Here is a 12,945-nt window from a genome sequence, read left to right as displayed (position 1 = left end):
ACGGGGGTCCCACCAGTGGCTCAGGGATGTCAGGAATGGGCCTAAATACTTCTGCCATAGGGTTTAGGGCGGAAGGGGATGTGCTCTCTTCTGATTCAGCGGATCGAGACTGAAATCTTGTCTTCATCCCAGGATACACCATGGTTGTGTCTTCCTCCTCAGACTCACTCTCAGATGTGCTGAGTAGGGGTAGGTTAGCTGCAGGGAGCCGGCTGTCCACGTTGGAAGGCGGCTTTGGCACAGCACCTTTGTTCTGCCCAGTTGCCCGGTTGTGGCCAATCTCATAAGGGCTGCCTACCAATTCCCCCACAGGGAGCAAAAGGTTTCTGTGCACGGTCTTGGTCTGCCCTGTACCCTCTTCAGGTTTGATCTTATAAACCGGCAGGTCTCCTAGCTTTTCCATCACTAGGTAAGGTATTGCCTTCCACCTGTCAGCTATCTTGTGTTTGCCAGCAATACCCAAATTTCGCAGTAGGACTCTGTCCCCTGGCTGGAGCTCTTGCACACGTACCCTAGCATCATATCGATGTTTGTTGCGGCCTGCATTCTTCTGAGCTGCAGATGTAGCTAAGTGATAAGCGTCCCGCAGCTTTTCTCGTAGTCGGGATAGATATTGCTGGTGAGTGTCATAGCTATCTCCATCCTCGGATACACCAAAGCACAGGTCTATGGGTAATCTTGGTTCTCGCCCAAACATTAAGAGATATGGGGTGACTCCCGTAGCGTCGTTCTTTGTGGCGTTGTAGGCGTGCACTAGAAATGCGACATGTTGGCTCCAGGTTGCCTTCTGCTCTGGCCGCAAAGTCCCTAACATATCTAACAGGGTTCGGTTGAACCTCTCTGGCTGCGGATCACCCTGTGGGTGATAAGGCGTTGTCCTTGACTTTTTAATTCCTGCTATCCTCAGCACCTCCTTCAGAAGGTGACTCTCAAAGTCTCGTCCCTGATCCGAGTGTATCCGGGCTGGGAATCCATAAACTGAGAAATATTTTTCCCACAGTACTCGAGCAACAGTAGTGGCCTTCTGATCACGTGTGGGGTATGCCTGCGCATATCGCGTATAATGGTCGGTCACTACTAGAATGTTCCCAATATTCCTCTTGTCTACTTCTAAGGACAAGAAATCAATGCAAACCAGCTCCAGAGGTTTGTTGCTGGTGATGTTCTTCAGATATGCGGCTCTTGTGGGCAGAGTTTTCCTTTGAACACATCGAGCACAGGTATCACATTTTCTGCGAACATCTTCGGCCATCCGAGGCCAATAGAACCTACTACGGATAAGTTCCAGGGTCCTCTCCATCCCTAAATGTCCAAAATCATCATGCAGGGCCCTCATGGCCAGGGCTCTGTACTCTTTTGGCAGCACTAGTTGATTCCGTTGCTTTTGTAGAGGGCCTGTGGTCACGCGGTGTAGCACTCCCTGAATCAGTTTCAGTTTGGTCCATTCTCTCATTAGTAGTTTACCCTCTGGGGTAGGTGGGACAACCTCAGCTGGGCCTCGCCCCTCTCTTTTGGCAAGTAGTGTATCACAAATGTCAATATCTTGCAGCTGGGCTTCCTGCCAGTCAGCCGCATTGAGCATGGGCAAGGGAGATTGGTCCAAAGCAATATAGTTCACTGAAGCAGAAGGCACGCATTCAGGGGGCAGGCCCAAAGCTTCAGCAACACATCCATGAAGGCTCTCAGGGGCCTCTGGCTCTCGGCGACTCACACTGCAGATAGCTCTCACGCCATCTGTGGGTATCACAGCAACGTCAGGTGCCTGCGGACGTCTGGACAAGGCATCTGCATCTACATTGCTCCTCCCTGATCGGTATTGAATGCTGAACTCATAGCTAGCCAAGGCAGCCACCCATCTCTGGCCTGTAGCATCCAATTTAGCACTTGTTAACACATAGGTCAGTGGGTTGTTGTCTGTCCACACCTGGAACTGAGCACCGTACAAGTAGTCTCGAAATTTCTCAGTGATGGCCCATTTCAAGGCCAAGAACTCCAGCTTGTGGATGGGGTAGCGAGTTTCACTGTCAGACAGTCCTCGGCTGGCAAAGGCTACCGGTTTGCGTTTGCCTTCCACTTCCTGATACAGTACTGCTCCCAGACCCTCCAAACTGGCATCAGTATGCAGGATAAACGGTTTGCTTGGGTCAGCAAAGACTAGGATGGGAGCATGAGTTAAGCGAGTAATGATTTCCCGAAAAGCTCTCTCACATCTTTCATCCCACCGCTGCCCAAATGGTTCGAAGGGGCCATAGTGTCTCTGCAAAGGAGTCTTTGGAGGCCTTCGCTTATTCTGGGTCTTAGATTTGTTCTTGTTGGACTGGTATCCCCTGGTAAGATCATTCAGAGGTTTTACAATCGTAGCATAGTTCTTCACAAATCTGCGGTAGTAGCCACTAAATCCAAGAAACGTCTTGAGTTCTCTGTAGTTAATGGGACGTGGCCAGGTAGTGAGTGCTTCTATTTTATCGGGGTCAGTACTCACACCCTCTTGGGACACGATGTGACCTACATACTTCACTGAGGTTTGGCAGAACTGGCATTTATCAATTGAAAGCTTCAAACCGTATGCCTCCAACCTATCGAGCACTTTAAGGAGTCTTTCTTCATGTTCCTCCAGGGTTCTTCCAAACACAATCAGGTCATCCAAGTAAACTAACACCTGCAGTAAATTCATGTCTCCCACGACTTTTTCCATGAGTCGTTGAAATGTGGCAGGGGCCCCCGAAATCCCTTGTGGCATGCGTTCGAACTGGTAGAACCCTAACGGGCAGATGAAGGCTGTCTTCTCCTTATCCTCTTCTCCCAGAGGGATCTGGTAGTATCCACTCCGAAGATCCAACACAGAGAACCACTGACTACCCAGCAAACAGTCCAAGGCATCTTGTACTCGAGGCATGGTGTATTGATCAACTGTAGTGCGCCTGTTTAGGGTGCGGTAGTCAATACACATCCGGATTTTTCCACTCTTCTTACGAACGACCACAATGGGTGAGGCATAGGGGCTTCGTGACTCTGTGATGATACCATTCGCGATCAGCTCTTGAAGATGATGGCGCACGTCTTCCATCTCAGAGAGGGCAATCCTCCTAGACCTCTCCCTGAAGGGTCGGGGATCTTGTAGCCTGATATGGTGTTCCACTCCCTTTGCACATCCCACGTCCCACTCATGTAGTGAGAACACCTTGGATCTCTCGCAAAGCTTCTTCCTCAGGCGATCCTTCCACTCCTCAGACAGCGGTGAGTCCCCGAAGTCAAACTTCGCAGGATCTATCATTGGAACTTCAGCTTCACACTGGGGTCTCACAACGCTTTCAGGCTCAAAGATGTCTGCAATCTTCTGCCCTGGTTTTACAAACACATCACGGCGTGTTTCATTAGCAACCAGTATCGTCACCTCCTCCTGGGCTTCAGCAGGTAGGGTTATGACTCCACTGAGAACCAGCACTCCTTCTGGGAGCCCTCCCTGGGTTGGCTGCTCTACCACAGCTAATGTTCCCTTACTGCCTTTTAGGCAGGTACTCCTGACAATCACCTCCTTTTCTGACATGGCAGGCACCACTAAAGGGACCGGGCCCGCATACCTCAGTGCTCCTACTGGCAAATCAGGCATCACTTTTCTTGTGTCCTCAATTTTTCTGTAAGCCGCGGCACAGTGTGTGTGTATCACCAAGGTGTTCAGATATTGGTCTCCTGCTTGCTGTCTGCAGTAATTGGCCAGTATCCTAAAGAGGCTGGAGTTGGTCCCTATTAGCACAGACACATCAGAGGCTCCTTTGGGGTCAGGGCATATTAAAGCAGCAGTGTCCACCTCCTGTCTTACCCCAGCAATCTCTTCTGGGAATTCCAGGTGTACTATGACATAGCCCTGATAAGGGTATTCATCCATGCTGAGGCCACATAGGCCAAGCCCGGTCAGGGGCTGTATAGGCAGATGCCCAAGCATCTGCTGGTAGAAAGACTGGAATATGATAGTCACCTGGGATCCAGTGTCAAGCACTGCTCTACATTCTGTCCCTTCAACCTTTACAGTGACTTCCGCTCGGGGTCCTATCAATCCTGGGGGGATTCGGGCCGCATGGTTCCTTCCAGGGGAGCCTCCGCATCCTGCAGGCCTAGGCGGCTCCCTTCCCAGGCCCTGGGGCCGTTTCCCGGCTTTCCCCAGGTGGTCCTCAGCTTTTGATATACCAGCATGGGATTCTCTGCATTCTGACACCTTGCAGCAATGTGCCCACTCTGGCCACACCGGTAGCAGAAGAAGGATTGTCCTTTCCCTTGCTGTCGAGGGGGTGCAGATGTTCTAAACGTAGTCCTCTGGACCATGGTAGCAGAGGGTTCCTTGCACCTTGAAGTCTTTGCTGAATCGAGAGTACTCTCTAGTTCAGTCACTTTCTGTGTTAAGGCCTGCACTCGCTGAGTAAGTTCCTCTTGAGGATTCACCATTAGTGCCTTGGGTGTCCGTGTGGATGTTGTGCCAGATGCTTGGTGTTGCTGCACCTCCCAAACCTCGCCAGCTGCCTGCCTCTCTTCTTCTTCTCGGACCTCTTTTATCAGGCGAGAGTAACTTGGTGGATTATCTTGCCGTTCCCTTAATCGAAGGTGGAGAAGGATTGGGTTCTGATATTGAATTCCTCTCACAATCTGAGCCAATCTAGTCCGGTCCATTTGCTCAACGGCTACTGCTCCCCTCATGATGGCTCTCTGTAATAATTTCTCCAATCTTTGGACATAGGCAGAAACCTTCTCTCCCTTTTGTTGCCTGGCATTGAGGAATTTGCAATAAACATCCTCTGAACCCTCAGTTCTCCCAAAAGCATGGTCCAGGGCCTCTAGGCAGTCCCTCACCTTGACCCCAGGGTTACCGAGTTTCAGGGTGCGAATCACATCTAGAGCTGGCCCCCTGAGACACTCTACTAGTCGCCTTCTCTTTTCAGCCTCAGGCACCGCCCACTCCTGCAGCATCTCTGTGGTGTGCTCCAGCCAGGGTTCAAATGCTTCCTCCCCAGGTATTGGGATGGGACCCCCAGAAAACAACCTCAGTTTACGATAGGGGCTTGACTCGGGGTGGGGTGGCATGACCTTCCCTAATGCTTGCCCCAAAGCCTTCACCCACTCATCAGGTGAAGGAGCAGTCTCCTGTTGTGGGGCTTTCGGCTTAAGGCCCAACAGACCTGGCATATCAGCCAAAGTTTTTCCCTCTTTCCCCAAAAAGTCTGACATTTTCTTTAAAAACTCTACATCAGCAGTAGGGGCTGGTGAGGGCTGGCTCCCAGTGGTTATTACCTTCCACTCACCATCATCCACTGCTATCGTGCCTGGAACCTGTAGAGGGTCCACAGCCGAGGGCAGCTCACACAATACAGCAAAAGCGCCCTCTTCCCTCACAAAAATGCGCCCACGCATTTTGCACTTACACAAGTACTCAGTGGATGACCTTAAGATAGGTTCTATTGAGCCCTCATCGACTGCCTCCAGCACCCCCGTTACCAGAAGACAGTTCCTGGGGTCAATATTCATCCCCTTGCACCAATCCTCTAACAAGTGTAGAGCCATTATACAAACTCTAATCTTTTCCCAATACAACAGATCAAAACAACAAGGTAATTAGGGGTTTTCCCAATTCAATGGATCACTCAAAATGTGCTTGCGAGGGGTACTGACCTAGGATATCCCGGACGAGCCCCCAAAATGTAACCCTTCTGCCCCTCTAAGTTGGCAGCAACAAGGGCCGGGTTCAGTATCCAGAGGTTCCGTTTCAATAACCCAATGCCAAACCAGCTCGAGCCCCCACCCAGTGACCTGGGAAAATCTTACACACACCCCTAGGCGCCTCAAAGAGGCAATGCTTCCCCTCTCACAAGCACAGAGTCTCGGTGTAGCAGAAAAGATTTAATACATGAGATAAACAACAAACACTAAATTGGGAAAAACACCTCTACTAGAGTTCATAGACCAAACCGTGAGCAAAGACCCACCCCAGGAAATTGGGCTGTGTCCTCTTTCCTGGGCTCTTGAGTCCAGCAACCCCCAAATCACCCACAGTCCCAAAAGTCTCTGTCCTGGGTCAGTGCAGCCCAAAGTTCGAGAGTCTATCTGCAGGTCTCCCCCCCCAGCCTGGTAGAAAGGGGCACCTTACGTGATCCGGGGCCAACTGCCCTGCCTCTCCGTGGATTCTGCTCCCGCCTTCTCCACGAACTGCTCCGCTTTACCAGCCGCTCCACTCTGCTGCTCCAGCCGTTCTCAGAAACTGCTCCGCTCCGCCAGCTGCTCTGCTCCACCAGCTGTCCTGTGAGCTGCTCCAGTTGTCCCTGCAAACTGCTCAGCTCTGCGGGCCGCTCACAGCTACTCCGCTCTGCCAGTCGCTCCGCTGCCACCAGCTGTCCCGTGATCCGCTCCAGCCGTCCCCACAAACTGCTCCACTCCGCCAGCAGCTCTGTTCCACAGTATAGCTTTGGGCTCCCCACTAGTTAGCACAGTACTCAGTGCTCTCAGCTCAGTGATTTTCAGCTCTTAGTGATTCCAGCTCATAGTAGGGGAGCCCCAGTGCTAGTGCACCATTAGCCCAAAGTGATTTCAGCTCAGTAACCTGTAATTAAATTCTTAAGGGAATAAAAAAAAACAACTCTGACATTCCACAGTGGAGAGAGGAGGAGGTGCAACTGGTGCTTCTGGCTCCACAAGGAGACTGCACCACCAGGCACAAATACCTGTCCCCAGCCTCTCTCAGTTCTCTGGGTTTTGGAACCCATGTCCCATGTCTAGCCAGTACCACCCAACTGAGGGTGAGCAATTTGTCACCAAGCAGTCCCACAGCTTGGCAGTCTGGGATAGGGTGGGCGTGCCTATGCAAATACACTCTCTCGCATTCTTTCCACCAGATGTCAGGGTAGAGCTTATCCTGACTCTGCTTACACACATGTGCACACCATCTCCTGCCTGACAGGCTGCAGTGGATTTTTGACTAGTGCAAGTACACAGCCAGGGCAGGGCGGGCATTTGGCTGGAAGGCTCCTTAGAGTGGAGGGATAGAGATGAGTCAGCAGGAAACAGATGGAGTTTTACAAACTGCACGTGTCTCCGTTGTGCTCAGTGGAGCTGACACGAAGAGATGGGACTGGGGTAAACGCAGTTCTTTGCTTGTAAATACCAAGTGATGCCAAACAATTAAATCCTGCCTAAGGGTGAAGGGGAAGTGTGCGTGTAAGAGAGAGAATAACAAAGACTGAGTACAAAAGGGTGTAATACCTGGCAGGAGAAGGAAGTTCATAGGTGCTGTGTGGTCTGTCAGACCCTGGCAGGACTGGGTCCCTTTGCCGAGAGATCTACGTCTGACACAGGAAATTCTCTGGGTGTGGGATGCATTCTGGGGGCCAGGCTGTTTATCTAGGAATGTGCCATGTTCTTGTAGCTGTGTTGGTCCCACGCTATTGGAGGGACAAGGTGGGTGAGGTCACATCTTTTACTGGACCAACTTCTGCTGGTGAGAGAGACACGCTTCCCAGCGGAAGAAGAGCTCCGTGTAGCTGGAAAACTTGTCTCCCCAACAGAAGTTGGTCCAATAAAGGATATTATCTAAGAGTGTGCATGGATCTGTCTCTGAGATTAAATGTGTGTGTGTCATGCTGTGTTTGAGTAGAGAGCTATATTTCTGAGTGTGTATGAAGGGGTCGATATGTTAGAGAGTGTGCCTGTGTGTGTGATTTCAGTGTGTGGGTTTATGGCTGTGTGTTAGAATCTGTCTATGTGTGTGAATCTAGGTGAGTGAGTGTGTGTGTGTGTGTGAGAGAGAGAGAGGTGAGTGTGTATGTCTGTGCAAATGTGTCTGTGTATGTGTATGTCAGGCTGTGTGTGAGAATGCTTGTGTGTGTGTGTCAGTGTGTCATTGTGCATGTGGCTGTATGTGAGAATGTCTGTGTGCATGTTACCAGTCTGACACTGTCTGACCTGAATAAGAGGGAAAATCACATGGGAATTGCTCAGTTACCATGTTGTCTCCCCAGGAATGCTTCCCCATCTGCTAGTGTTGTGGGGCAAGGAAGCTATTTTGTTCATAAAACCACCAGATCCAGGCAATTGGGGAAGGCGAAAAGGTGAAAATACCTATAATTTTCCAGGTGTTTCTTCAAAGTTCTTCCTTAAATTACTGACCCCTCTTCTCTTCTCTCCCCTTTATTCTGTTCACATCGCTCCTGTTCCGGTCCATTCCAGTGCATTCTCTTCTGTTCCATTCTATTCTTGTTGCCTCTCGCCAACTCTGTTCTACTTTCCTTTCTTCTCTTCTGTGCTCATATCCTCTGGTCTGTTCTAACTTCTGCTTGTCTCCTCTCGAGTCCGTGTGCCCTGCTCCCACTCAGGGTTTTGTGACGGGCTGCCTGTGCTCACCTGGCACTGTGCTCCAGCGCGCACAGATACACAGCAGAGTCTTCCAGGTGGCTGCTGTTCAGGGACAAGAAGCTGCTTTTGGTTTTGGTGTCCAGGCTCAGGGTGAAATTCTCTTGGGCGTCTCTGCCGCTAGAGGACAGGAGCGCCAGGAACCACGGCTGGCCCCCCTGGGGCTGGCGGTACCAATGCACACTGGACTCGGTGCCCGTGTAGGAGCAGTTGAGCTGGATGGGTTCTCCTTCATGAGCAGTGGCCTGGGACCGCTCCTGGGTCACCGTGTATTGGGCCAATGCACCTGGGGGGAGGAGGTTAGTTTTAGTCCAGGTTTTCTTGCTCAGCAGTGACAGGAAAATACATGCACCTCTGTGCGGACAAAGGAGAAAACAAGCAAACGAAAATTCACCCTTCCCTCTGTACTGTCTGCCTGTCCATCCATCCACCCTTCCCTCTGCCCATCCTCCCCTCTGCACTGTCCATCTGTCTACCCACGGGTGCCCATCCCCGTGGTATCAGAGCTCCTTTCTTTCAGAAAAGCCATTCCCCAACAGCCTGAAAACCCAACCAGTGGCGCCCTGCTCAGAGCAGAGCCTCGAATACCTGGAGCCAGCACCAGCAGCAAAGCGGCCAGGCTCATTGTCAGGGACTCAGCTGCAGAATGAAGTGGCTGCAGCTGAACCTGGATGAGGTGAAGCTCTGACACTGCTCAGCCGCCAGGGGTGGCCTTCAGGCTGGAAGGAAGTCGGTACATTCACCCTGTTCAAGTGAGTAGGGGAGGGAAAGGGTTTTCCTTCTGGGCGCACTGGGCCTGGTCCTCCACTGGTGCAGATTAATTGGGTTCCATCACAGTCACTGGGCCGGTTCCCCAGCTGGAGCAAACTGGCCACAGTTCCACTGGAGACCATGGGCAGATCCATCACTGATGTAAATCAGTGGAGCTGCATTCAAATCCGGGGCAGCTGGTCCGGTTTCTACCAGTTAAGGCTCTGTCTCTATAATTCATGGGTTTCCCTCTATGCTGCGCTCTCTGGGTTAAGCAATATTTATGCAGCGGTCACACCCCGATATCAAGGAAGCAAAAAAAAGATGGTTATAAGCCACTGGCCGAAGAGGGTAACAAGGCGAAGCGCCAGCCTGTCTCACTAGCAGGCACAGAAATGCATCAGGATTTTTTTTGGAAAGATGAGGGGAAGCGAATGCAAACAGCGTTTCAGTCAAAGGTGAACTGATGCAACTGTAAGTGGTTGGAGTGGAATAGCAGCAGAAGGTGAGGAATATGAAGACGCCGGATGTTACCTTAAGGAAGGGGCAGGCAAACTTTTTGGCCTAAGGGCTGCACTGGGTTTCGTAAATTGTATGGAGGGCCGGTTAGGGGAGGGGGTTGTGGCCTGGCCCCCACCTCCTATCTGCCGCCCCTGGACTCCTGTCCCATCCAAACTCCCCTGTTCCCTAACGGCCCCTCTGGGACCCCTGCCCCATCCACACACACCCTCTCCCTGTCCCCTGACCACCCCTGGACCCCCACGGCCCCATCCAACCCTCCCTTCATTCCTGATGGCCTCTTGGAACCCCTGCCTCATCCAACCCCCCCGCTCCCTGTACCCTGACTGCCCCTGGGACTCCTGCCCCCATTCAACCTCCTGTTTCCACCTCAATCACCATCCACACCCTCGTCCCCTGACCACCCCCCGAACTCCCGTGCCCTCTATCCAACTCCCTCACTCCCTGCCCCCTTACCATGCTGCCTGGAGCACTGGTGGCTGGCGGCGCTACCACCATGCTGCCCGGCTAGAGCTGGGCCATGCCGCCACCACGCAGCACAGAGAGCGGGTCAGGCCGGGCTCTGCAGCTTCGCTGGCCCAGGAGCTCACAGCCCCACCACCCAGAGCATTGCACCAGCAGCGGGGCCAGCTGAGACTGCGGGGGAGGGAGAACAGCAGGGGAGGGGCCAGGGCAAGCATCCTGGGCCAGGAGCTCGGGGGCTGGGCAGGACAGTCCCGGGAGCTGGCTGTGGCCCACCCCTGCCTTAAGGTGTATTCTGAGAATGGGCTGGAGGATCCATTGGGCCTGGTGTCGCATCTCCAAAACAGGCTAGTGCTGTACTGTGATAAAGACTGCCAGCCCCTAAGAGATTACATGGGAAGTAGGGGAAGGCAGACAAGGGGTGGGAGGGAAAACGGATGTGCAGAGAGCAGAAAGGACTTGCCCAAGTTCATATAGCAGAGTCGAGGTGACTTAGACTGTAGGTCCTTTAGGGAAGGGCCTGGACTGTCTGTCTGTGCATCTACACCCCCTCGTCACTACTGCCAATAATAATAAAACCCTCCATTTGTCTGTGCTAATGCTCAGTCCACCAGACCAAGTTGCTTTCCTACTTGCAGAGAAAGGCAGAATGAGAAACAATGGCTGGATGTTACAACCAGACAAATGCGAAATAAGTAGGCTCAGCAGAATTCAGTTTTTATTTTTTTATAATTTTGATGGATCACATCCATGGTTATTTTAAAGCATTTTTAGAATTATTTTTATCTAGTTGTACACAATTAGCCAGGGGGCGGGGGTCAACATCGCATACGAAAATATACAAAGTAAGTAACCTTAAATTAAACTATAATAAATTCTCAAGCAGAATTCTACCTATCTTTACCTATCTGTAAATTTCAGTTTTTACAGCTGGAAATATTTTTTCATCGGTTGGTGTGCATGGAAATCAATGCTGACCAACATTTGCCAATAAAAATCTGATTCCTCCATGCCTAGAAAATAAAACATACTTTTTTTTCACAGTGAGGGTGATTATCTGTTGGACTCAACAATCAAAGGAAGTGGTAGATTTTCCATCTCTTGAAGTCTTTGGACCCAGACTGGAGGCTTTTGGGGAAGATGTTTTAGCCATGCATGATTTATTGAGATTAATACAGGGCTACTGAGAGAAATTTTCCAGCCTATGATATGCAGGGGATCAGACCAGATGATCTAACGGTCCCTTCTGGCCTTAAACTCTCTGTTTCAGAAGACGTCAGTCCCTATACTTCATTGCATAAAACTAGCCTGGAGGAAGGAATTTAATCCTGGGATTCAGTTTTGTCCAAAGCAGATAGGATGCTAATAGCAGCCTTGTGGTTAAAACAAATGGGCCGGAGCCTGGGAGATCTAAGATATGAGCCTCTTGCTTTCCCAAGGGCAACCTCGCGCCTATCAGCAGTGTCCTCGTTCTCGTTTAGTGTCACCTAGATCTGCCTTCAGCAACCCCGGCCCAAGCAGAGGGTTTACCCTCAAAAAGGAAATGGGTCAGAGACTCCACAAAGTCCACCTAGGACTCTGGCCCAGATCCTCCAAGATATTTAGGCACTTGACTCCCGTTGATCTCAGCAAGGACTTGGGCTTTTATTACTGATGTTGATTTTATATGGGAGTCGCTCAGAGACCATGAGGATAAGTAACAGCATAAAACCCTAAGGAAGGCCACCCAGGTAGCTGCAGCAGTAGTTAAAATGGACAGGCTGTTGCTTCTTGTCAGGTTCTTATTTTGTGTGAGACACTTTATCCTTCTTCGCAGGATGGCTTTGTCTTCGTAAAAGGCAGAATTAACAGCCCAGACTAGACGGGGACCATGGGACCAGCTGGTGTAAATCGGTCATAACTCCACTGGAGTCAATGCTCCAGATTGGTAGCTGGGTGAATTGGTGTCCCTGCAATAAACTCAGTGATGCCCGATGCCTAGCTGGTGTAAATTCAAGTAGCCAAATTATGCCCGCTGAGCCTCTGGCCCGCTGATGGCTGTGAAGCAGACAGAGCTGAGAGAGCAGCACAGCTGTAACTAGGAGTTTAACGAGCTGCGCAGTGTTTTCCTGTTGCTAGGGCAAAATGTTACCATGTAACTTCTGGTTCCCATTGCGGCTCATTAAACATCTTGCAGTTCCTCCCTGCGATGACTTTTTAATTGTTGCCTTTGCTACCTGCTTGTAAGGTGTGCAGTCCCCAGGGTTACTAAGAGAGAGCTTTGAATTAATGCCCATGGGGCTTGCTAGCAGCAGTGTGAGAGCTTGGCAAACAGCGAGTGTATATTTGGAAAAGGTGGCAATTGTAGCTCAAGGAAACCTGGCTGTGTGCAGAGGAAAGCTAAGCCCAGCAGAGATATTAGCAAGGCCCAAAGTCCCTCGAGAACAATTACGATGTAGCAGGCAGAAGCAAAAATATAAAGTCAGATCCCCACCAGGTGTAAATCAGCCAGAGGTCAATCGAGTTCAGTGAGATTCAGCTGATTTACTCCTACTGACTAAATGGACCTGGGGTCCATGGAGAATTTCTCAGCAGCATCACTCACAAACGGATGTTAAAGACAAGCAGAGTGGTACATTACACTTAAACACCCTGTGACAGCCAGCTGGCTTGTGGGCGGTCTGGAAATGGGATACAGGGCCTTCCCCCTCCAATCCGGGCCTGGAGCAGGAGGATTGGCTGGCTCAAGGGCAGCTGGCTCTGATCTGGCCTTGGGTCAGGGCACTACCTGGCTCAGGGGGTTAGGAATAGGAAAAGAGGCCTTTCCCCAATAAGTGATGCCAGCTT

The 12,945-nt window shown here is 51.1% G+C and overlaps 2 protein-coding genes and 1 gene segment (V, D, J or C); 1 reads left to right on the top strand and 2 right to left on the bottom strand.

Moving 5' to 3' along the window:
- LOC127031394 (putative olfactory receptor 10D3) overlaps positions 1–12,945 on the top strand; it is a 60,775-nt gene that overhangs the window by 24,037 nt on the left and 23,793 nt on the right. The window lies entirely within an intron of this gene.
- LOC127031393 (paraneoplastic antigen Ma1 homolog) lies at positions 3,928–5,705 on the bottom strand. The gene has a single exon (XM_050918161.1). It carries the CDS (start codon positions 5,548–5,550, stop codon positions 4,051–4,053), a length of 1,500 nt encoding a protein of 499 aa, XP_050774118.1. The 5' UTR covers positions 5,551–5,705; the 3' UTR covers positions 3,928–4,050.
- Positions 8,376–9,069, bottom strand: LOC127031661 (T cell receptor alpha variable 41-like). The segment is given in 2 exon segments: positions 8,376–8,674; positions 8,977–9,069. Coding segments are annotated over 2 exon segments (336 nt in total).

The sequence above is a fragment of the Gopherus flavomarginatus genome, chromosome 11 (genome assembly GCF_025201925.1).
Source record: "Gopherus flavomarginatus isolate rGopFla2 chromosome 11, rGopFla2.mat.asm, whole genome shotgun sequence".
NCBI classification, from domain to species: Eukaryota; Metazoa; Chordata; order Testudines; family Testudinidae; genus Gopherus; species Gopherus flavomarginatus.
Note: the sequence above shows the minus strand (reverse complement) of the source record. Positions and strands in the feature narration are given on the sequence as shown.